This window comes from Anomaloglossus baeobatrachus, chromosome 12 (genome assembly GCF_048569485.1).
Source record: "Anomaloglossus baeobatrachus isolate aAnoBae1 chromosome 12, aAnoBae1.hap1, whole genome shotgun sequence".
NCBI classification, from domain to species: Eukaryota; Metazoa; Chordata; class Amphibia; order Anura; family Aromobatidae; genus Anomaloglossus; species Anomaloglossus baeobatrachus.
Window position 1 is genome coordinate 28,697,591 of NC_134364.1, and position 25,585 is coordinate 28,723,175.

A 25,585-nucleotide genomic window follows, 5' to 3' on the forward strand; every position below is an offset into this window, starting at 1 on the left:
TGGAGTGGCCTGGTCCGGGGAACAAGCAAACGGCAAACAAAAGGGGGAGAGAGGCTGCAGCATCTTCCCTGGGTGACCCCCTAGGGACTCAAAGTCGGGGTCACCCCAAACCACCAAGGGCTAAGGAAGGCGAGTCAGTAGTCACCCTCATAAAGTTAGCCTGAAGGATACCTGGTTCCCACCTGGTTCATCCCAGCTACGCCCGGGCTACTCACCCTGCCATCAAATGTGAGTAAAGCCCTTGAAAGACATTTCTGCCTGTTTGAGTTATTCTGCGACTTGTGGTACTACAAACCTACACAGGGCCCTGGGGCTTGCCTCACTCTCAGGAGGCTACTACATCCGACTGCACCCACCATCAGCCCCAGGCGTCCCCTAACCTGCAGTGGCGGTCCCCACTGACCGCAATACTGAGAGTGGCGTCACGATCAAAACCGAAGATTCCCTACCTGTGACCAGCACCAGCTACGTGGAGTCCCTGAAGGTATGCACCGATACAACACCTGTGGGGCTTCACATCTGGCGTCACGAACAGGATAAGGACTAGACCTGTTCAGACAGGTGACCATGTGCCTGGGCGGTCCGCTTGAAAAATTGGAAGCGCCGCCATATTGCCACCATGAAAAGCGCGCTGAAAAACAACAGCAGCCCGCGCTGGGAGAAGTTACCGCCCACGAAGAGGTGTGGCTACCCAGAGATCCCCTGGAGAGTTCTGAGCTTGCCAGCGAAGAGAGCGGAAGCGTCCGGAGACGGCGGAGCAGAAGAGAAGCCAGCAGCTTGCTAATGAAGATGGCGTCTGAGTGCAGAGACCCAGAGCCAGGCTCCGCTGCCTGGTGGTGTCGGGAGCTCGCCGAGTTCTGCGATCAACTGGAAGCCAGGGTCGGAAGGCTGATCCGAGAGGGACGCGAGGAGTTTCTATGGATGACCGCGGCGGTTCGGGCCTACGAGGAGAGAGCCGCGCACCGAGTGCCAGATCGGGCGGTGACAACTCAGACCCCGATGCTGCCAACGGAGGGTGAGTCGAGTGATGCCCCGGCTAGCGCCAGTGCCCCGACCCCTGCTGCCACGTCCGCGGTCCCTGAAGAGGCGCCCGGCGCGGCGACGCTGAGCCAGGCCGCAGCCACGCCAGGTGCGGCCCGCCAAGCCCAGGCCGCCGCAGCGATGCCCTGCCCGGCCCGCCAAGCCCCGGCCGCCGCAGCGATGCCCTGCCCGGCCCGCACAGAGCCCCCTGCGACAACGACACTGATCCAGGCCGCCGCCATGCCAGGCGCGGCCCGCCAAGACCAGGCCGCCGCCATGCCAGGCGCGGCCCGCCAAGACCAGGCCGCCGCCATGCCAGGCGCGGCCCGCCAAGACCAGGCCGCCGCCATGCCAGGCGCGGCCCGCCAAGACCAGGCCGCCGCCATGCCAGGCGCGGCCCGCCAAGACCAGGCCGCCGCCATGCCAGGCACGGCCCGCCAAGACCAGGCCGCCGCCATGCCAGGCGCGGCCCGCCAAGACAAGGCTGACGTACCATTTACCCCGGCCTGCAAGGCCAGAGCAGACAAGGCTCCCCAGGTTCAGGAAGTCCCTGCTAGGCAATCCCTGGTAGGTGAGGACTCCGCATACTGGCAGCTAAAAGCCGACCTGGAAGCTAAGTTCCCACGGGAGATGGTGGAGCGGTACATGCTCCCTCCGCACACCCCAAAGAGTATCCCGACAACTCCTGCAGCAACCACGGCAAAGAGTTCCCCACCTGGGCCGGCAAAACGAAGTCCATCCCCAGCACTGCTACCCAAGGAGTGCCAGGAAGAACTAAGGGGGGGAGGAGGCCAGGAGGTTGAGAGGCTGACTCCAGAGCCATACCCAGAGCCCGAGATGCTGCCTTATTCTCGCTGGGATGAGGAAGACCCGATACCCTCGGCTGAGGAAGAACTGCCCAAAAGCCTTACCTGGGAGTTTGTGAGCTGCACCCTACAGAATCCAGCTCGTAAGACACACCGCAACAGAACGCAACTATCCCCTGCACCGTCATCCCCAGAGCAGCGGGAAGTCACCGCCAGAGACCTGCAAGAAAAACGAGCCCTGAGAAGGTCCAAAGCCCAGGCCAGAGGACCCCTTTTCAGAGGAGTAGTGGAGGATTTTAATCTGAGAAGTGGATATGGATTCATCGTAGCACCTGGTATCAAGGATGGGATATTTGTCAACAGAAGAGATGTGAAAGCTCATCTGCCTAGAGGACACCCTGGCAGAAATCTAAAGATGGGAGATTCAGTCCAGTTTACTATGCATCAAGGCGAAAGAGGATTGTATGCTCTGGACGTAACACAAAGTCCTAAAGAAAGAGAAGGAAGACAAAGCAGAGAAAAAGAACCTACAGATGAAACGACCACAGACGACGACAAAGAGCAAGAAAGCAACAGGTGCCGCAGCCCAGCAGGCCCAAGCCCTGGTAAAGAGGAGTAGAGTAAAAGAAAAGTAAGAAGAGAAGTTACTGTTTTGACCAGTTTGTTTTGCAACGTTCTCAAGTTTAAGCATGTGCCCACAAAAACTATTGTGAGAAAACCATAAACCTTAAGGCTATGAACTGGCTATAGCCACAAACTCTCGCAGTGTAAATAGTTACACCAGAGGGCACCACCACCACCAGAGTCAGCCTGTTTAGGGGCTTGGCTCGTCTGCAACCAGGAGGAGCCCGTCCGTATATAGGGCCTTGGCTCGCCTGCAACCAGAGAGCACGCCTGTTTATGGGGCCTTGGCTCACCACCACAAAGAGGGTACCTGGTCAGCACCAACTGTGGAGGCCGCATCTGCATCCTGCCAGAAGAGGCTGAAGGCGCGGATCCACCAGGCCAGGTATACCCTGAAGACCACCAGCCCATGAAAGCCGCCTCTACATCCTGCCAGAAGTGGCTGAAGTCGCGGCCAACGTGAAAGGGTTTATGGGTGGGTTAACGGACTTGTGGGTGGAGGGGAGTGATGTATGGTACCTGGTGCTTTTAAATGTTTTACATGTTTTAATGTTTTATGCATTTTAAAAATGTTGTCTTGCAGCCCGAGGACGTGCTGGTGATAACTAAGGGGGAATGTGGCGCCCCTGACCTGGTCAGGCACCACTGAGTACTGCACCCATGCTGGGGACAGTACAACACAGGTAATCCAGAAGGCTGACTGGGGTGTGGTACACAGGCGCATAGTGACCAGGTCTCACACATGTACCTATGAGAGGACCCCTGGGGATCCCAGGAGGGGGAAAAGCCTTGACCTTCACTGGAATAGTGGAGGGGGCCAAAAGCCTCCATCTCCTCTCAAGGGGTGTGGTGGAGAGTCTGGTTGCTAGGTGGCGTAGACAAGAACAGGAGAGGAGGAGCAGTGAGTCAGTTAGAAGAGAACTCCAGAGGGCTCAGTGAGGAGCAGACCTGTGGGGTTGATGCTGTCTAACAGCGCCCGCGCAGTGGCTACTGACGGGGGAGAACGGTCAACTAGGAGTGCTACCTGAAAGCCAGCTTCAGCTAGAGAGAAAGCACGGAGTGGGAAGTAAGGGGACTGCTAGAGAGCACCAGGCCCAACCGGGCGGCAGATCCCGAAGCGAAGATAGATCCAGCTTTCTTCTGCTAAACCTGCCGGTGTGGGGCTCTCAAAGCCCACACCACAACACCACAAAAGCCGCAGCCACGTAACCGCAGTGAGGGCCCATAGGTCACAGGAGGCAAGCAGCTGGAGTGGCCTGGTCCGGGGAACAAGCAAACGGCAAACAAAAGGGGGAGAGAGGCTGCAGCATCTTCCCTGGGTGACCCCCTAGGGACTCAAAGTCGGGGTCACCCCAAACCACCAAGGGCTAAGGAAGGCGAGTCAGTAGTCACCCTCATAAAGTTAGCCTGAAGGATACCTGGTTCCCACCTGGTTCATCCCAGCTACGCCCGGGCTACTCACCCTGCCATCAAATGTGAGTAAAGCCCTTGAAAGACATTTCTGCCTGTTTGAGTTATTCTGCGACTTGTGGTACTACAAACCTACACAGGGCCCTGGGGCTTGCCTCACTCTCAGGAGGCTACTACATCCGACTGCACCCACCATCAGCCCCAGGCGTCCCCTAACCTGCAGTGGCGGTCCCCACTGACCGCAATACTGAGAGTGGCGTCACGATCAAAACCGAAGATTCCCTACCTGTGACCAGCACCAGCTACGTGGAGTCCCTGAAGGTATGCACCGATACAACACCTGTGGGGCTTCACATCGGGGTGCTACGCCAGATAACCTGGCCTCCACAGTCACCAGACCTGAACCCAATCGAGATGGTTTGGAGTGAGCTGGACCGCAGAGTGAAGGCAAAAGGGCCAACAAGTGCTAAGCATCTCTGGGAACTCCTTCAAGACTGTTGGAAGACCATTTCCGGTGACTACCTCTTGAAGCTCATCAAGATAATGCCAAGCGTGTGCAAAGCAGTAATCAAAGCAAAAGGTGGCTACTTTGAAGAACCTAGAATATAAGACATATTTTCAGTTGTTTCACACTTTTTTAAGTATTTCATTCCACATGTTTTACCGTATTTTGCGGTCCATAAGACACACTTTTTTTCCCCCAAATGTTGGTGGAAAGTGGGGGGTGCGTCTTATGGTCTGAATATAGGGCTGCGGGGAATGAGGGTGCTGCGGTGGAGCGGGTCATCAGTGGCACGAGCAGGCTGTAGCAGCCTGCCGTGACCATGTGGACCCGCTCATTTCATATGCACACCCATCCTCCCGCCCATGTCTCAGCACTGACAGGTGGGCGGGATGATGGGCGAGGGATAAACAGCCGGCCCGCATGACGACCCCTGGCAACTGCAGGGGTCGCAACCTGCTGCGAGTGATCATGTGCGGCTGTATTCACTGCCCCCCGAACATCATCATCAGTGCAGGGAGCAGTGAATCAGTGCACATTACTCACCGTTCCCCTGCAGCATCACGATCTCCTCCTAGTGGCGCGCACAGCGATGACATCATCGCTGTGCGCACGTGTCCACATGCAGCCGCCGGGACAGACAGGAGGACATCGCGATGCTGCAGGGGAACGGGGACGGCTCCACTCAGTGGCGCTGCCGCTGACAAAGACGGTAAAAGGAGCGGTGCTGCAGGGAGTGAGGTGAGGTAAGGTGAGTATGAATGTTTATTTTTTTTATGTGCCACAGGATGCGGCCATACACCAGCATGATGGGGGTATATGAGCAGGATAGGGGTTTATTATGAGCAGCATGGGGAGTATATGAGCAGCATGGGGAGTATATGAGCAGCATGGGGAGTATATGAGCAGCATGGGGAGTATATGAGCAGCATGGGGAGTATATGAGCAGGCTGGGGAGTATATGAGCAGCATGGGGAGTATATGAGCAGCATGGGGAGTATATGAGTAGGCTGGGGACTATATGAGTAGGCTGGGGAGTATATGAGCAGGCTGGGGAGTATATCAGCAGGCTGGGGAGTATATGAGCAGGCTGGGGAGTATATGAGCAGGACATTACCCCATAACAGTGTCAGCAGCAGATCCTCGCCCCATAAGTGTGTCATGACCACATTTTTTGCTTAAAATTTTATTTTCCTATTTTCCTCCTCTAAAACAAGGGTGAGTTTTATGGTCAGGTGCGTCTTATAGTCCGAAAAATACGGTAATTCATAGTTTTGATGCCTTCAATGGGAATCTCCAATTTTCAGAGTCCTGAAAATAAAGAAAACTCTTTGAATGAGAAGGTGTGTCCAAACTTTTGGTCTGTACTGTGTGTGTGTATATATATATATATATATATATATTATATCTATAATTATAATATTTTATACCCAGTACAGTACAGTATTTGTAGGTGATCAAGTGCTCAGAGGTGCAATTTCTCTAAAAAAAACTAATTAAAAATGCAAAAGCATTAAAGATATATTTTTAAAACTTAAAAAAATCACAAGTTTTAAATCGCCCCCTTTTCCCTCAAATGTAAAAGGAGAAATCTTAAGTAAAATAAATTAAAATATATATTTTATTTACATATTTAATATTCCTTAATTGTCCAAACTAAAATATAAATGGCAGATTCTGTAGGAGTTTTTCATTATTTTGTTTTCAAATTTTTGTCGATGAAAAGAGATCACAGATTCTTATGGACTCCAAAATGCTATTAATAAATACTACATTTTATTCCGCAGAAAAAAATAAAACAATATTATATCTCTCTGGTTAGATAGACGATAGACAAATAGATAGACAGATAGATATATGATAGAGGATAGATAGACGATAGATAGATAGATAGATAGATAGATAGATAGATAGATAATGGATAGATAGATAGAGGATAGACAGAGGATAGAGGATAGATAGAGGAAATATAGTTGATAGATTCATAGGTAGAGAATATATAGTAGATAGATAGATAGATAGATAGATCAATACATAGAAAGATAGAGTATAGACAGAGGATAGATAGATGATAGATAGAGGATAGATTGATAGATAGATAGATAGATATAGTTGATATAGTTGATAGATAAAGGCTATATAGTTAATAGATAGATAGATCAATACATAGATAGATAGAGTATAGACAGAGGATAGATACAGTAGATGATAGATAGATAGATAGATAGAGGATAGACAGAGGATAGAGGATAGATAGAGGATATATAGTTGATAGATAAATAGGTAGAGGATATATAGTTGATAGATAGATAGATGACAGAGATCAATAGATAGAGTATAAACAGAGGATAGATAGATGATAGATATGATAGATAGAGGATATATATATTGATAGATAGAGGATAGACAGAGGATAGATAGATAGATAGATAGATAGAGGATAGATAGTGGATACATAGTTGATAGTGGATGTATAGTTAATAGATAGATAGATCAATACATAGATAGGGTATAGACAGAGGATAGATAGAGATTAGACAGAGGATAGAGGATAGATAGATAAGATGTCAGAGAATAGATAAATAGATAGGAGAGAAAATGATCGGACATTTTTAATCAGTCATATGCACAGATGCTTCATTTACTGTGTTAGGTGTATAGCAAGTGTCCTGTAACAATATATAACGTCTTTATAGAGCTGAGAATGGTGCAGTAAGAAGCACAGACGTGGCGTATATACAGGGCGATTATTATTGATGCTGATAGTTTCCTAAACACAATGTAACTCCAATCCGGGAGTGAGAATAGTAACAGTGAATGGACGTGGAGCAATCGCCGGCACTAGGCTTTATGCTCAGATGTAGAAGCTGGAGCGATCTGTACATATTAGTAATGAGTTATTTCTATAAGGTAGAGTGCAATGTATGACAAACAAGCTGGTAATGGAGTGTAGGCTGTGGAGGTTAATCTGCCATATTGGTGGAACAAGGGCAACACTTCCCCGGAAGCGTCTGGCACGCACGCGTTTCCTTATCTTAACACCAATAAGGTGCAGATAGAGTCGGTATTTTTGCAGACATGAGCTAATCCACAGGAAAGGAATGTAAACTGAATTCCAAGGCAAACATTTTAGAGCGATTTCAGCTCATTTATACTGTAGTTGTCACATTTCCAACGTTCCAGGGAGCGCTCTGCAATTAAAGGGCATCAGCTGAGAAATATTAAATATAGAGATCAACGCTAATGCTTAAAACAACAAATTAAGCATTACTTCCCCATACAGTGCCCTCCGTCACATCCCTCCGGCACACCCCTCCGGCACACCCCTCCGGCACACCCCTCCGGCACACCCCTCCTGCACACCCCTCCGGCACACCCCTCCTGCACACCCCTCCTGCACACCCCTCCTGCACACCCCTCCGGCACACCCCTCCGGCACACCCCTCCTGCACACCCCTCCTGCACACCCCTCCGGCACACCCCTCCTGCACACCCCTCCGGCACACCCCTCCGGCACACCCCTCCGGCACACCCCTCCGCGGCTCCAGGCCATCCTTTGCTTACCGGGCTGCAGGGGGTGACAGTCCATTTACAGCACATGGCTGATGCAGGAATTCAGTGGGCTCAGAGGACTCGTGCCACCTACTTCGGAATCACCGGGTACAATGGTCATATGTTGTAGATGGGATGTCACGCCACAGTGACGGTGCCATGCTCCATTTCTCCTTTAGAGGTCTGGAGTAATTTGCCAAGGGTTTCTCTGTGACGGGTTTATGGTCATGTAACAGAGCGTGATCGTCCAAAGCAGACAACCCCTTTAATTTGCATATTTTTATAGTTTCCAGTCTTGCATTTTATTTATTTATTTATTTTTTTAAATAGTGGACATGTATGTTACTGTCATGTGGTTTCTGGGAATAGAAGGTCACGGCATCTGGCTGCGCAGAATGCTCCATGACTTTCCACTGTTCTTGCTGTTTGTATTCATTGGTTTAGGTAGTTTGCTGCTGGATTAATCATTCTCCCTTTTGGACCCAGCAGGAGCTCGACTTCCACCCAGCTGTTGATTGTCACTATACTGTTGGGGTTTAAATACCGCTTCCTTCCTTTGGACTGCTGCTGGTGATATTTTCAGTTCCTTCAAGCTGAGGTTGCAAGCAGGTGGCTTTTACTCATCTGTGGTATCGTTGCTGAAAGCTCTGCTGAACTTATACCGGAGTCATCTAATGATAAGTAGTTCATTCTTTTCCCCTGTGTGTCCCCCTTGTGTCATCTATAGTGTTTAGCGCAGTTGACGAAGAGCTCATCCCATCACTATTTAGGGCCCAGCACTAGGGATAACTAGGGTCAGGTATCCTGCTCGGCGCATAGGTGTGGAACCTATCTAGGGTGGTGAGGCACCCCAGGGACCAGCGGTAGGCTTGGTCAAGGATCACCATCTTCCCTCTCTGTAGACACAGGGTTTCCCTTGCCTTTCACTGTGTGCGTGGTACTTCCCCATACCTAGCATGATAGTTACATGGCTGATGAGGGCGAGTAGAAAACATATCCTAGTGATCATAGAGTATTTTGAAGTGGTGTGTGATTTATAGCATTTAGGGGAAGTTTCTTACCAAAACAGAGCATACCCAGAAATGACTCTTTTGTAAATTATGTGAGTTAACTCCTACAAAGAACCTCAGAAGTTTTGTTCCATCAATATGATATTAGATCGGAGTCAATGCTCCCTGTTTGTTAAATGTGATGGACACCAAAACGATGTAGATGTAGTCCCACCACTCCAATAACCCGCCATCATCACCTGAAAATATGGCTATTGTGTGCCGCCCTGGCAAAACCAGGGTGGCACAGAGGACTGCATCCACCAAAAGGGGTGCAGGACTCACTCCTCCATGGTAAATCTACCTGATCCCACACTGGTACAATCAAACAGCCAAGGACAGTAGGGATGCCCATTCAGGGGTTATGAAGTGTCTGGGGAGGGTACAAGGTTAGTTGGAGGAGGGAGGCAGAGCAGAGCAGACGGGTGTTGGAGCTCCTGGGCTGCTGTAGAAGTGTGAAGTGCAAGCCAAGTTCTGGGAGCTGAAGTGAGGCGTAAGCTCAGAGAACTGAAGTAAAAGTGGAAGTGGGCTCTGGGACCGCTGGAACAAGTTGAGCTGTAAGAAGGAACCCGAAGTGAACCGGGGCAGGGTAGTGGCCCCCCGGTATTGTAAGCGGGAATCTGGACTAGTGCAGGGAAGTGGACTTCCCCGTTCCAAGCAGAGGAGTTAAAGTGACTTTCAACTGTAAAGCAGGAGAGAGGGCACTGCTCCATTGTACCAGGTGTGGGATCCGACCACCACCCACCAAAGGCCCACGGACACTGGCAGTTTCTGGTTTACCACTGGACTTGTGTGAGATTACTGAACTGTGAGTACACCATTGACCCCTGGTCCAATCCGGCACGCCACCTCCAGCAGCCATTACTCCCGTGTACCGACCACGGGCCCCGGAACTACAACTCCTCTACCCGTGGAGGGGATCCCATCTTGCTGCCCCGCTACACCAGCCCCGGGCGCCCAATCACCAGGCAGAGGCGGTGCTACCATCCCTCACCGCAACCCACGGGTGGCGTCACCGACACAACACATCCCCTGTAAATATCCCCGGGTCCGGTCACCACTCGAGCCGCAGCAGCAACCTGGATCCAAGCGGCCCCAGAAGAGGCAGCGGCCCCCACCCGCAACAATAGCAGAACATGTATTCAATGCCTACGTAAGACATTGTCACAATGGCCTCCGTCATGAATACTTCCTGATTACCAGAAAAAACGAAATGATTTAATGACACCCAATCACCACTCTTTATACATTGCACAATAAGGCCGTCATTACTCAAACATTAGAAATGTAGGAGAAGACCATCATTCATCACATAGTCTATTAAACAAAGGTATATTATCCAGAATTGGCACCAACCTTTTAATGGTTCGCAGCAGAGTAGACCGCGCTTCATTATGGAAAGTAATGATAACACTGGTGGAGGGGAGGTCGTTGTCATAATGTACCGAGGTGCATCTGGGGAGAAAGAAACAAGGAGAAGTCATAACAGTCTGAAGGATCGCTAATGTCTACAAGTCACATGGCGTATAACGGCGTATTTTTGAAAATGTAGGTAATTGATCACCACCATTTATTAGGAGATTATTTGCAAATGGTGATTACTACAAAACTAATGTAATTTCTAGAGCAAATTTGCTCATTCTGAAAATATTTGAAATAAACATAAAAGATAATACACATCCTCCCCCTACACCGGTATTTCTCATCTCAAGTATGAGGGCACCTCCGACAGCCTTCACACATTGTGTATGCAAAAACAATACGGATGGAAAGAATGCTGCATTTTTTTTTAAAAAAATGTATGAACATAGTCTAAGGTCTTTTTCAGACAAGTGTAATACAAGTGCATTTCTGCGCCCATAATACAAGCCTAGGCCTAGCTTCAAGTCTAATATTCAGAACTTACACCGTCAAAGATCTACAATATTAATATTCAGAACTTACACCGTCAAAGATCTACAATATTTTTTGTTTTATAAGACGCGTCTTATAAAATAAAAAATCAGACGCATCCCAAATTTGGAGGAAAAAGGGAAAAAATAATTTTCACTGTAAAAATGAAAGTCAGTCCTAAAATCCTAGTGCCTCTTATATTAGCCCACCGGGGGAGGGAGTGGCTCAGGAAGGTCACAGGAGGCAGGGTAAGCGATGCTGCGGGCTTGGAGGAGGGGGTGTTACGGCTCAGGGGGGTCAGTGTGCGGAGGGTCGACGATACTGTGGGTTCGTGTTGTGTCACGGTGGCGGGCGTCATTGATCTGCTGATAGGCTCGAAGGAGGGGGTGTCGCAGCTTAAGAAGGTCAGTGATACTACAGGCTTGTGGGGTGTCGTGGCAGTGAGCGCCATTGAACTGCGGGTTCCATTGAATCGCCAGCCGTTGACGTAATGGACTTCAAGAAAATGGCCGCGGATGCAGCGCTTGCGTAGATTGGCCTCCGCGGCCATTTTCTTGAAGTCCATCACGTCAACCACCGGTGATTCAAAGCAGCCCACAAATCAATGGCGCCCATGGCCGCAACACCTCATGAGCCAGCAGTATTGCCTACCCTCAGCTGCTGCACACTGACTCTCTTAAGCCGCGACACCCCCCACTCCAAGCCCACCGGCAGATCAATAGCGCCCGCTACCGTGACATCCCACGAACCCGCAGTATCGTCGACCGTCCACTGCCGCACACTGACCCTCCCAAACTGCTCCACTGCAGTGACACCCCCTACGAGCACTCCGTATCACTAACCCTGCACCACCACTGCCACCCTGGTAAGCCATATGCGGTTTCTAAGACGCACCCCCATTTTTCACCTAGTTTTTGGGGAAGAAAAGTGCATCTTACAAACCAGAAAATACGGTATATACTGTAGATTAATGGCCATAAATGAATACAGAAACATCATAACATAAAATCTTATTGTACTCAATTTACCTGTAATGTCTTGTGTCCCGAATGGGCCGGTCACTGCTCAGCTTGTCACTCTCCAGCTGGTTGAAGGCATGTTGTCGGTAAGGATCCTCTCCGGCCTTTAGAAACTTTAAGGATAGATACAACTTCTCATCAAAGCCACTCAGCTTCCCCTTCTCCGTCTGTAAGGCTGACGTCACCTGGAACAAAACCCATCTCATGAAACGTGCGTTGACTGCATTGTAGCCGGCAAATCCCTATACAATTCTCCACACTCGGATATTTCTGGCAGATGTAGAAAGGTGAAGTTTGAGCAGCGCAGATACAGACTGTCTGTGACATTCTGTGCTAAGTCAGATTCGGAAAGCATCTGCTATTGTACAATTTCTTACTTTTCATCCAAATACTCAACAATTCCACATTTATGACAAAGAAAACGCAGAAGAAAAAGTTGCGAAATCTCAAAAATTCAACATAATCACTTTGCCCATCTCTAGTAATAACAGGTCTTGCAAGAATTGTAAATCAACTAGTTTCTACGCATATAATTTGTATGAATCGAAAGAACATCATTCTGCCAATAGACGAGATCAATCAATATAACATTTCCAACAAGTACTGGTTGCATTTAGGATTCTCCCTGTAATGAGAGGTGCAGTGAATTTCACAGCGCAATATTGTAGATTGTAGATCTCCTCCGATATTTGCTCCCATCATGACCATTACAGATTGGTGGTCACATTTGTATTTAGTAGCATATGTACCGTATACTTGCAAAAGAACAGAAAATCACAAATACCCTGTGTGCAGATCAGAGGTCATGGGATGTATTAATCACCTAGGCAGGTTAATGATGCAACAATTTTTATTTACAATAGTCCCAATGCTCCTTCAGATGACGGATATCAACAATAGTCCTTAGGATAGTCCCTCAAATCCCAACGACAGATATCATTACGGTAGCAAGTGTATCCAGCTCCAATCTCTATAGTCCATTCATGGGCTCCAGGACTTGGCCACAGCAACAGGTCCGCACCCCTCCACGTCACAGCACCAACTCATTAACCAAAGATGTCACTTTTTTCTCTCCCCCTTATGAGATCAGCCCCCTGGATGGGCAAAAGTGCTCATCACACCCACCCCCTTCGACATTTTTTTTCATGAAACTTCAAGTATGAAGGAGGGAAGTCGCAGACTTCTCTGCATTAGGGTGGCTTTACATGCTGCGATATCCGGCCCGATATCGCTAGCATGACACCCACCCGCCCCCATCGTTTGTGCGTGACGGGCATATCGCTGCCTGTCGCGCACAAAATCGCGCACCCCCGTCACACATACTTACCTGTCCTTCGACGTCGCTGTGACCGGCGAACCGCCTCCTTTCTAAGGGGGCGGTCCGTTTGGCGTCACAGTGACGTCACTAAGCGGGCGCCCAATGTAAGCGGAGGGGCGGAGATGAGCGGGACGTAACATCCCGCCCACCTCCTTCCTTCCGCATTGTGGCCGGAGGCAGGTAAGGAGATGATCCTCGTTCTTGCGGCGTCACACGGAGCGATGCGTGCTGCCGCAGGGACGAGGATCAGCTTTGCCCCAGCGACAGCAGCGATAACTGGCAGCGGACCCCCATGCAACGATCCAAAATCGCTCCTAGGAGTCACACGCTACGACATCGCTACAGCGGCCGGATGTGCGTCACAAAATCCGTGACCCCAACGAGATCGCTGTAGCGAAATCGTAGCGTGTAAAGCCCGCTTTAATGTGTATCAGGGGCCCACAAAGAGGGGAGCAATAGACACCAGATGCAGGATAATTAGTTCTATTGCAGGCCTGATTACATTAGAGACCATGGAGGCCGACTAGACTACACACATTTAAAACCCCTTCCCCCTTCAAATTGTGTACCTGAAACTAACGAGCAAGCAACCTCAAATATATAACACAACAATAACATAACTGGCACTCTGTGTCATAAATAGTTAAAATCCCTTAGAGCTGTCGGATCCGCTCTTTATCCATTGATCCAATAGTCTTTAGTCCACAGCCAGATCCTCACACCCAGATGTCTGTGTCTCACTGTCGCACATACAAGAGGCATGGGGTAAAGTTAAACTGTTTGCGGACTTTATAAAAAAAACAAAGAAAAAGTGAACAACTCCTTTAGGCCTGCAACACACATCCGTGCCGCCGGTACATGTTTGGGACTTTTTGACACGTACCGGCGGCACGAACACATGGGCACCAATGTTACCCTATTGTAACAGGCACACACATGTAAAGCCACATGGAACGTGTGTCTGTGTGGTTTGTACGTGTGTGCGTTATTAAACACGGCTTACATGTCCGCGTTTCTCCGGCCTCACGCAGACACGGACCCGCTAAAGTCAATGGGTCCTTGTCTGCACGTACGTGACACGGACACGGACTACGTACGTGTGCTTTCCGTACGGTCTGTGTGTGTTTTTTGTTTTTTTTAATGGTGAAACGGCTCAAGACACACAGACTGCACACGGACTGCACACGGACATGACACGTACGTATCTCACGCATACACGGACATTCAACACGCACGCATGGCAAGCTTACGCCATCACACTGATGTCACACGTACTGGAGAAACGGACATCCAAAACAGAACACGGACCCGTAAAACGGACCGCGAAACACGCACATGTTTTTTGCGGACGTGTGTTTCAGGCCTTAAATTGTGTATCCTGAAATAACACTCCCCATCTAGCAATGTGAATATAGGGGGAAAGAGTTGGCTGAGATCTGGTCTGCTAGGAAAGCGCAGACTCCATACAAAGGAAACTGTGTTGAGTTCTATATGTAATTGTCTGAGCAATGGCACAAAAAACAGAGATTTTCATTAGGGCACAAAATAAACTAATAATTTAATATACTCTCTGCTATTGACAGTGCTGTCAAGGTATATTTTGCAGTAAGTACCTTAAATAGACAGAGCAGTGATTTTGCAGGCGCAGGAGCTGGGCCTGCACCATCTCTAGTGGGTTTCAGCTATATATTACAGAGAGTTCAGTTACATCAGTGAGTCCCTTAGACTTTGAAATGAGAGGCAAAGGGCACAGGAAAAACTTGGTGTCACATTTACAAGGTAGATATTATTACTGCTTATAGAAATCTAGGAAAAATTGAGATATTTAGCATACAAAAATGGCCATTTTTAATCTGCTCAGTAGCCACATCAAGGCATATCTTGTATACTGCGTACCTACTCTAACGGCTCTCTCTGGGTTAAAAACCTCCATGTGTATGGGCACGTAGGAACCTGCCACTAGAGAATAAAATCACCTGTGGCTAATGGGGGAGGGGTCAGAAGGCATAACCCTATAATCTAGATAAAAAGACTGACGACACTCCCAAAATGCAGCCTGAACATGTGCAAAACTGAACATGACATAGAATAACAAAGCATGCATGTTGGGAGTGCCGGCAGTTTTTTTGTGTAGACTATGGGGCCCTCTGACACCCCTATTATCCACAGGTTATTTTATTCTCTAGTAGCAGGTTCTTAAGGAGGCTTTACATGCTAGCGATATCGGTACCGATATCGCTAGCGTGTGTACCCGCCCCCATCGTTTGTGCGACACAGGCATATCGCTGCCGTTGCGCACAAAATCGTGCTCCCCCGTCACACGGCTTAGCTGCCCTGTGATGTCACTCTGGCCGGTGATCCGCCTCCTTCCTAAGGGGGAGGGTCGTTCGGCGTCACAGCAACGTCACACGGCAGGCGTCCAATAGAAGCGGAGGGGCGGAGATGAGCAGGACGTAACATCCCGCCCACCTCCTTCCTTCTGCATTGGCGGTGGAGGCAGGTAAGGAGATGTTCCTCGCTCCTGCGGTGTCACACACAGCGATGTGTGCTGCCGCAGGAACGAGGAACAACATCGCTAATGAGAGGTAAACGATTTTTTGTTTTAGGACGACCTCTCCGCGGCAAACAATTTTTGCCGCTTTTGCGATCGTTATAGGTCGCACATAAGTGTCACACGCTGCGATATCGTTAATGACGCCGGATGTGTGTCACTAATGACGTGACCCCGACGATAAAACATTAACGATATCGTAGCGTGTAAAGCCCCCTTTACTCCCTCATACACAGGTTTTATACCCAGAGAGAGGCGTTAGAGTAGGTACCCAGTATACAAGATATGCTTTGACACGGCTACTGGGCACATATAAAAATGGCCATTTTTGTATGCTAAATATCTCAATTTTTTCTTAGATTTCCTTAGCAGTAATGCAAATCTATATTCTTACATTCATGGTTTGCATGCTTTAGCATTTCAGAGTGCAACTGTCTCTTTTTATATGTCATGTTCAGGTTTACACCTGTTTAAACTGCATCTTGGGAGTACGGTCAGTTTTTTGTCTAGATTATGGGGTCATGCCCTCTTACTGTGCACTTATCCCCCATTAGCCACAGGTGATTTTATTCTCTAGTATCAGGTTCCTACTTACCCATACACATGGCGGTTTTTAAAAACAGAGAGAGGCATTAGAGTAGATACCCAGTTTACGAGAGATGCTTCGACGCGGCTATTGGGCAAAGGTAGACATTATGTAGTTTGCACCAAGTGCCATAAATGTACAGCACTAAAGACGTGTGTCCTTCCCATCTGCAGCAAGTGTCGGCTTTATGGGATACCCGGTATACAGCATTTCGCTATCTCCATCATGCACTAAGATTTTTAATAAAGCAGCATAATAGATCCGAGACCCCACACTCTAAGGCCCGTTTCACACGTCAGTGAAAAACACAGACGTTCTTCACTGACGTGTAAAACACGCACATGTCCCTGCGTGTGCCGTGATTCACGGCACACATTGGTTGTCTATGTGCAATCCGGGCTCCGTTCTCTGTGGCCCGTCATTGCACATAGAGATCAACTCACCTGTGCGCGCTCCCGCTCTCCATGGGGCTGATCGCTCCCGTGGTGCAGCATCCGGCCGGCGCTGACCCCCGCAGGAGCTGCTTCTGGGTCGGCTGTGTCGTGCATCATGAATATGCGCGACAGTAATGAGCCGGCTCAGAAGCAGCAGACAGCAGAACAGGCTGCAGAGAGCGTCGCTGGACGCCGGGTGAGTAAAAATGATTTTTATTTTAGAAACACGTTTTTTTCTGGCACGTGTTTCATGGATCACACCACTGCGTGGTCCGTGGAACATCAGTTATGCCAGAAAAAAACGGACATGTCTCCGTGCGGCAATCCCGGATACGCATGTACGCCGCACGGAGACACGTTCAGTGAAAAATCCCTGATGTGTGCACACACCCATTGATTATAATGGGTCTGCGTATGTCAGTGATTCTGGTACGTAGAAAAAAAAGCACAAACGTACCAGAATCACTGACGTGTGAAAGGGGCCTAAACAGAGGAAAGAACCCTGCTGTCATAATTGGAGGGGGGTCCAGCGATGGGATCCTCATTGATGGGCAACTTAGAACCTATCCACATGGAAACATAGTGCCATTCCAATCCCATAGATACAATCTATAATTCTTACCCTATGCTAGTTGGCTCAGTTATATTTACTGTTTTTTTTAAGCTCCTTAATTCTACAAGACCAATGCTTTCTTAAAAAAAGAAAAAAAAGAAAGAAAAAAGTGTTTAGAAACTACATTTTACTATAAAAAGCTGCAGTTTTGAGATTTGGAAATTGACTAAGAATTGGCAAAAACGACCATGTACAATATAACCCGTTGAACCCATATATCATGGGGCAAGCTCATGAAAGGGAGATGGGGTTGGGAATTGTACCATTATATGATAGCCAGATGAATGGTGGCATATGTGTCTTATATATATATAGAGCTTTCCTCGTGCATATGCCAAATACAGGCCGCTAGCATAAATGCACCCAAACTGTCATATGATGCGTGGATACTTTTGACATAGACATATGCCCAAGGCGAGTTACAACACAAACTTTTTGGCAGGTGTCATCAGGGTCTGCCAACAGTCTAATATTAGTGGCAGCCCGAAGTCTGCTGTTGGAAGAACTGAGGTTAATGGTATAGCTCGTTTTAGCCTGACATACTTGATCTGTTGCTTAAAGGGTTATTCCTAAAAATCATGTTATTGCCTTTTTCATAATTTTGCAGCCCTGTCCGGAGTGAGGTGCGCATGTACTGAGGACGAGCATGTGCAGAAGATGAGCATGTGCAGAGGATGAGCACGTGCAGAGTGTGCAGAAGACGAGCATGTACAGAGGATGAGCACGTGCAGAGTGTGCAGAAGACGAGCATGTGCAGAGGATGAGCACGTGCAGAGGACAAGCATGTGCTGAGGACGAGCATGTGCAGAAAATGAGCATGTGCAGAAGACGAGCATGTGCAGAGGACGAGCATGTGCAGAGGACGAGCATGTGCAGAGGACGAGCATGTGCAGAGGACGAGCATGTGCAGAGGACGAGCATGTGCAGAGGTCGAGCATGTGCAGAGGACGAGCATGTGCAGAGGAAAACGGATCCATTAACTGATTGCTTTTCAGCCATCCATTATTTTTGAATTTGTAAAGGATCCATATTTTTTTTTTTCTGGATCAGTTTCAAATTGAAGATAAATAGTAATCCATTAACAGATGTTTTTCATAGACTCCCATGCTAAAAAAACGGATCCTGCAAAAATGTTTGTTTTTATTTTTTTTTAAAACGGACAAGAATGTTGTAGTAATAGCCATATTGGCATCCACACGCTGTCCTGCACCCCTCCCCCAGCATGGACACCGGCTCTCTCACCTTTCCGGCTGTCCAGCGGTGGCTGCCCCGTCCCCAGTCCATGCTGCTGTTCCCCAGGGCCTCTGTACAGAGACTCTGCACAGGCCTAATGGGTATGACCGTTCGGTGTGCATCTGGCCACTCCACTTTTCTTAAACAGTCAGTACTCCCTGACCCGGAAGTGACCTCTCAGTTTGCGTTTGCTGAGAGGCTGTAGGTATTTAAGGCACCTTCCCCTTAAGGAAAGTACCTAGGCAACGAGTTCCTAATGTTGCTAGTTCTCAGGTTCCATTGTGCTGCTGCTATCACTGTGATGTATTCTGCTGCTGATTTATGTCTGTGTTTCAGTGTATTATCAGACCACTGCTGCTGCAATCATCCACACTGGCCACCTACCACGATACCCGCTGCCGCAAGTATCCTCATCGGCTGCTGCTACTGCAGCCATCTATCCATACAGGCCGAATCCACGACACTAGCTGCTGCTGTTACTACAACTAGAGACTACATTGAAATTATGGCGCTAGCTGTCAAGGTACCGCAGATCCCGTGGGGTGGCTCTCTGCCGGCCGCTTACCAGCGTGAGTGCCTCTCACGACCTCCGGTGGCAGTAGTGATGATTCGGCGGTAGGGCAACTTTGTTCCTCCAGGGCAATGAACGGTGCTTTCGGTCCAGTGGACCCAGTGAAGGTGTGCTCGTCCGAGCATAACAGTTGTGTATGCAGAACTTTTTTGACAATGGATTGCTGCTGGATTCGTTCTACTGGACTTGTGAACTTAGCCTAATAAATATATTAGCGCTTAATCTCTGCCACAGATCTAATGCATGGTAAAGGTCAGCAGTGGCCTGATATCTGAGTGACATTAGGGGGGTGGTTTGTTACATATTTGACACTAAAACCTCTGAAGACTTATTTCCAGCCAGCGTTAGCCCCAGACCTCATGGATTATGGAAGAACACATTTCCATATAAAGTAAGGATGTTCTTCATTCTCTGTAGACTAATAATATATTTTACAAAAAATAAATACGGTAAAACACAGAAGGAAAGTCATTCAACACATGGAAAAAATATACCATATTAGATGTAGTTTCCATGAAGTTTCAAGTCCTCTTTAATCTGTTCTACAAATCAGAGGTTTTAAGGCCACCAGACACGGTAGATGTTGACTGACAGTTATCTACGCTGGCTTTCCATAAACCGGAGCACATGTTCGGCCGAGCGCTCCAGTATCCTTTATGACAAAGCAGTCACCAGACACATCCTTGTTGTTCCCCAGAAATAAGGCACAAGTTGGCAGTTCTAAATCAGACATGTCGGATCGATAATTCCATCAAAAAACATTTGTCAAGGCTCCCATACACTGTAGATTGTTGGCTGAACGTGTCGATATCGGCTTACATTATCAGATGTGTACGGGGGGACTAAAGGCCACTTACACGGTACGATTTATCTGACGATATGTCGTCGGGGTCATGGTTTCCGTGACGCACGTCCGTCATCGTTAGCGACGTCGTTGCGTGTGACACCTACGTGCGACTCCGAACAATCGCTAATAGGTTGAAAATCGTTGATCGTTGACACGTCGTTCAGTTTCAAAATATTGTTCATCGTTTGGAACGCAGCAGACATATTGGTACGTCTGACACCCTGCCAACGATGAACAACATCCACACGACCGCCTTGTCAAACAATATATCGCTGAACGATGTTACGTCGTTTGTGAGAGGTGTACGTGTGACCGCTAATAAACGACCTATGAGCGATCTCGGCAAATCCTAACAATGATCCGGCCGTGTCACATCGGTACTGAGATCGTCAGATAAATCGTAGCGTGTAACGGGGCCTTTAAGCTGTTCAATTGGTGACTTTCAGATCACTAGATCTTGAGGACATAGAAACTGTTTCTTACACGCCTGATAATGGCACAATCTAACAACTGGAATGTAGATTATATTTGACATTGTAATGAATCTCTACTCTGAATCCATTGGGGTGCTGTCCTCTTCTGTTTCACCATCGTCTACATACCTATTAATATTAAAGAGGCTGACTAATACTTTAACATTGATGGCCTATCTAGGATAGGTCATCAATGTCTGATCGGCTGGGGTCCAAAACCCCACACCCTCTGATCAGCTGCTCTCTGTTCCAGAGCTGCCGGGTGATGTTACGCTCGCCGGGTGTAGCAAGCATGGCAAGGTTTGTTCAGACCTATATGCGTCTGAAACACAAGGAAAACACAAGAAAAGGGGGCACTGGGGGACACAAAGTACAGGAGGCCCCGGAACTAGTGAGAGGGGTAGGTGGGCACCTCCTAACCTCACCTGCAACTGTCCCTTTTCTAATCACCAGTTCCTGTACAGTTTCTGCAACTGTCACCGAACAGGAACCTGGGATCCTAAAAAAGGCCCTATAGTAACCCTGACTAGTGAGGGGCAGGTGTGATTCACTAGACCACCGCTGCACTAACAACACGCCAGGGAAGTAAAGACAAACAGGGAAAACAACAACCGAAAGGATGTTGCCTGAGCACAGGAACTAAACTAGCAGAATCTTCTTCACAGGTGGCCAGGACACAAATGAGTTTGTATATCAAAAAGTTACCCCGGCATAGAGTAAAGAAAGATGAACAGTCCAGGTATGCTTGTGTTATTTTATTACTTCATATATAGACGGTTCAATATATGAAATAATAAAATAACACAAGCATACCACTATACCTGGACTGTTCATCTTTCTTTACTGTGGGCCGGGGTAACTTTTTGATAGTTGGACTGTTTTCTCCCGAGCACCAGGACCATAGCGGTTGAGCACAACTTATCCTTCATTTTTTACAAATGAGTTTGTATCTTCAGCAGGGAATGCTGGGATACACAACTATGTGAAGCTGAAAGGAGTGAGAACTTAGTAAGTGCAGCTGATCACTCAGCAAGGAACTGCAAAAGCTCCAGTCCAAAGGCTGTCACAGGTCTCAACATTCAGGGAGATGATCGTGACATGAGAACTGATAGCGGTCATGATCGGGTACTGCACATCCGTCCTTTGATTTGAATAGGAGGTGGATGTGCAGTACCCGGCTGCGGCCACTATCAGAAGATGAAGCAGATCCGGAACTGAGCGTTTTCAGCTGCCTGCACAGAGAACAGCTGGCCGGTGGGGGGGTTTGGGGTGTTGGACCTCGGTCGATCAGACATTGATGACCTATCCCAAGGTTAGATCATAAATGTAAAAGTAGTGGACAACCTCTTTAATCTACTTCAGGGATATGGGTTGCTTCAGTAGCTTTGTTCTCTCTCCTTATGAATTATTGTATTCATTACTATAAACTTATAGTGCATCGCTGCGGAAAATGTTGGCTCTTTACAGTACAATTCTCTCCCCAAGAACGCTCAGTACATTATGAAGAATCTTTCCTGAATGTTAATCACATAGAATTGCACAACATGAAAACGTCATGGCTGTACAGTCACAGGCTAATTAAAACGCATCGCTTATTTTTCTTCTGGCCAAATAGTTTCTTGGTTATATCACGGTGGACGGAGCTATTATTCTTACAAGCAGATGTTCTTTTGTGGGGTATCGGAGCTCACAGCAGTGCGAAAGCCCGTCTACTCCAAAAGCCGACAAAGAACATATTGCAGTTTTCTGTAACACCCACATCACTGGCCAAAGAGATGACCAAACTGATAACTGCTGCCAATAAAATAGTGGGGGGGTTCAAGATTTTGCACAGGCAATCAAGTTGTGAGTAACTGAAGAAAGTACAGTGGGACGTAAGATGCACTTTTTTAACAATTCATCTCTTAGCAGACAAAGCCACGTTTACAAGTAAAATATAAGTGGTCTGTAATCTGAAAGCAGCTGTGCCCATTACTATGAAATTATTATAAAATAATTATTACAAAAATAACCTGAAAAGACACATTTACACCAATCACCCATAACATTGAAGCCAGCTGCCCAACATGGTGCACATTACTCTCATGCCGCCAAAACAGCTCTGATCCATAGAGGCACAGACTTCTCAAGACCTATGAAGGCATCTTGTTGTGTGATCTGGCACCAGGTTGTCCTGTAAGTCGAAAGTTGCGGCCTCAAGGAATAGGACGCACGTCCTCTGACCTGAATTCAGCAGCCTAGAAATATATGGGGCTGTCGATTTCGGACTGCAAAACGGCTGCAATGTGTGAATCTGGCCCATCATCCACACATATGCCAAGACCCAAGATTTGACATTTGAATGTTATCCAGATCACTTCCCTGGCTGGCTTTCCTTTTTTTTCAATGTATCCTGCAGCCACCTCTTACTCAAGAAATTGATGTACACATACCTGGTTGCAAACATAATGTAAAAGAAAACAAGAAGATCATTCAGAGAAAACAAGAAGATCCATCAGAGAAAACAAGAAGATCCATCAGAGAAAACAAGAAGATCCATCAGAGAAAACAAGAAGATCCATCAGAGAAAAATGAAGATCCATCAGAGAAAAAAAGAAGATCCATCAGAGAGAAAACAAGAAGATCCATTAGACCTGGCTTTCTTCCACTGCTCCATGGTCATGTTCTGGTGTTCACAAACTGCCTATTCAGAGAGTAGAGTTTGTACTGTCCTATGGTATCAGACCAGATAAGCTAATCTTCACTCAGTACACATTAATCAGTCTTGGGTAGGTAGCTAAGGGCTCTGCTCCCGATTCACAAATTGTCCTTCATTGGCTCATATTTAGGTAGATACTATCTACTGAAACACAGGAACACTCAAGATCAGCTAGTGTAGAAATGTTCTGACCAATTAATCACAATCTGATCCATGTAAAAAATCATTCAAAACCATTATAGACTTTTTTCTTACTTTTATTACATCAGCTAAAATACTCACTGGTCACCTCCTACTTAATATACACCGACGAGCAAAAGGGTGAAATGTTTTGAATTTTTGACTTTCAGGTTCCATATCTCACCATCCACTACAGCTTCGAACGTGAGCGCATCATCATTTTATATACCATCATCTTGGCTATCTTATACATACATTTGACTTGCAATTATTTAGCATATGTTTAGTTATGCAGATAATTGTCATGTTACTGCATTGTTACTGTTTTGCTCCTAAAATTCTAAATTTCAATTTTTATCATTTTCTTAGTATTTTGGATTCAACACTGCCTGAATCGTTCTGAGCATAGTGTGGATGAGATTCAAGCTTGTCTGAACTGAAATCTGATATCTGGTCTCTTCTACATGTTCCCAATGTTGGTGTACAAGTATATTGGTCGGCTCACTTGGGTATGTATACAGCTTTTTCATCAACGCTATCCACAAGTGTTTAATTAGGTTGAGGTCTGGGGACTGTGGGGATAATCCAGAATCCAGCACCTCTACTTCATTGTCACTGGACCATTTCTTTGCCAATCGCAGCGTATGCTTCATGTCGTTGTCCTGCTTGAACACTATGTCGTCCTTTTCATACCCATAGTACTCAAGTATATGGAGTAACTCGTCTTATAGGATACTCACCTACAGCTCAGCATTGAGACCACCATCTATCCTGGTCACGTATCCAACACCTTTGGCTGGAAAACAACATATCAATAGGCTTCCTCCACCAAACTCGACAGTTCCTTCAATTTCTTGATCTGTTAGCCCCTTTGTCCCTTGTTTCTTCCAGACCTATTTGCACCCATCATGGAATAATTTATTGTCTTTCATCTCATCGCTCCATGTCACCAGTTTCCCATATTCTTCTGTTCACTTTTCATACTTTTTTTTCAAACTCGAGCCAACACTTATGACAATATGAAAGTCGAATCTTCCTCACCTTTTTTTGGGCCACCATTTCATACTTATGTAACGTGCATCGCCCAATGCTTGCATAGACGTCTGTGATCTCACTATTATGAAGTATACGAGTCATCTCCACTGTCGTGTTTGTCGTACCAGAACTGATAGATCTTGTGATGAGCCAACTTGTTGACTCTGATATTTCTGGACATCACCTCTTGGCTTTTAAATGGATGGACAGACTTCATTTTGTCTTCTCCCAACTGTCATGGCCTCACATGATGCAGTTTGGCAATTCTCTTGGCCAAGAGACCGCAACCGATGAGCTGGATGAATCAGTTTCTCGTTTTTTGGGAAATCTTCATGTCTGCTCCTTGATTCAAACCATTGACCTTTCACTTGGGAATCAACCAAATAACCCACTGAGCAATTAGGGAATGTGAGAACAGGTTGTAATTTGTAGTATACAGTAAAAAAAAGATTTTTCTATCACCAGGGGCAAAACAGTAACAATGCAGTGACATGACAATAATCTGCATAACTAATCATCTATTGCATAGTTGCAAGTCAAATTTACATAGGAGATAGCCAAAATTATTGTTTATAAAATTAGGCTTAAAGCTGTAGGGGATGGTGAGATATGGAGCCTGAAAGTCAAAAGTTCAAAACATTGTTACCCTTTTGCTTGTGAGTGTATACAAGCAGATAATTAAAATAAATTAATGCATAACAGATCCTAGGGAGAGACCCATTTATAAACCATAAAACTGCAAGATTTCAAGATTTTTTTTTATCATTATCAACATAAATAATATGGAAAATTAGGAAAAAACACCCCCACAAATGTATAGCTAAGACTAGTTTAACCAATAGATAATTTTCGGAAGATATAATCCCTTTAACCCGAATTCTGACAGTTGAGATTGAATATGAGTTCACAAGCATATTTAGGAAGTAATGAAAAAATATTTTTCTTTACAACATTATTTATGTTTTATTGCAATGATTTTTTGTGCATTTGTTACAGAAACGCCATCAGTTTCCTTTCAATTTAAGATACAATACTCTACCCTCAGTATCTGTACAGATTGTAGGATTGTAGTGGGTCCTTCAGTAATCAGGATCCAGCACAATCAAGGAATATATCAAGTATAAAAAAAGATGCATTTCTTCCTCAACTTCAGAAAATAATGGCAAAAATA

The 25,585-nt window shown here is 46.8% G+C and overlaps 1 protein-coding gene across 1 annotated transcript in view; it reads right to left on the reverse strand.

Annotated features, from left to right (window-relative positions):
- GALNT16 (polypeptide N-acetylgalactosaminyltransferase 16) overlaps nucleotides 1-25,585 on the reverse strand; it is a 200,322-nt gene that overhangs the window by 85,993 nt on the left and 88,744 nt on the right. Inside the window, exons 2-3 of the mRNA XM_075330467.1 lie at nucleotides 11,885-12,060; nucleotides 10,320-10,418 (exon numbers count right to left, since the gene is read on the reverse strand). Of these exons, the coding sequence (XP_075186582.1) occupies nucleotides 10,320-10,418; nucleotides 11,885-12,060 (275 nt within the window). The remainder of the gene's footprint in view (nucleotides 1-10,319; nucleotides 10,419-11,884; nucleotides 12,061-25,585) is intronic.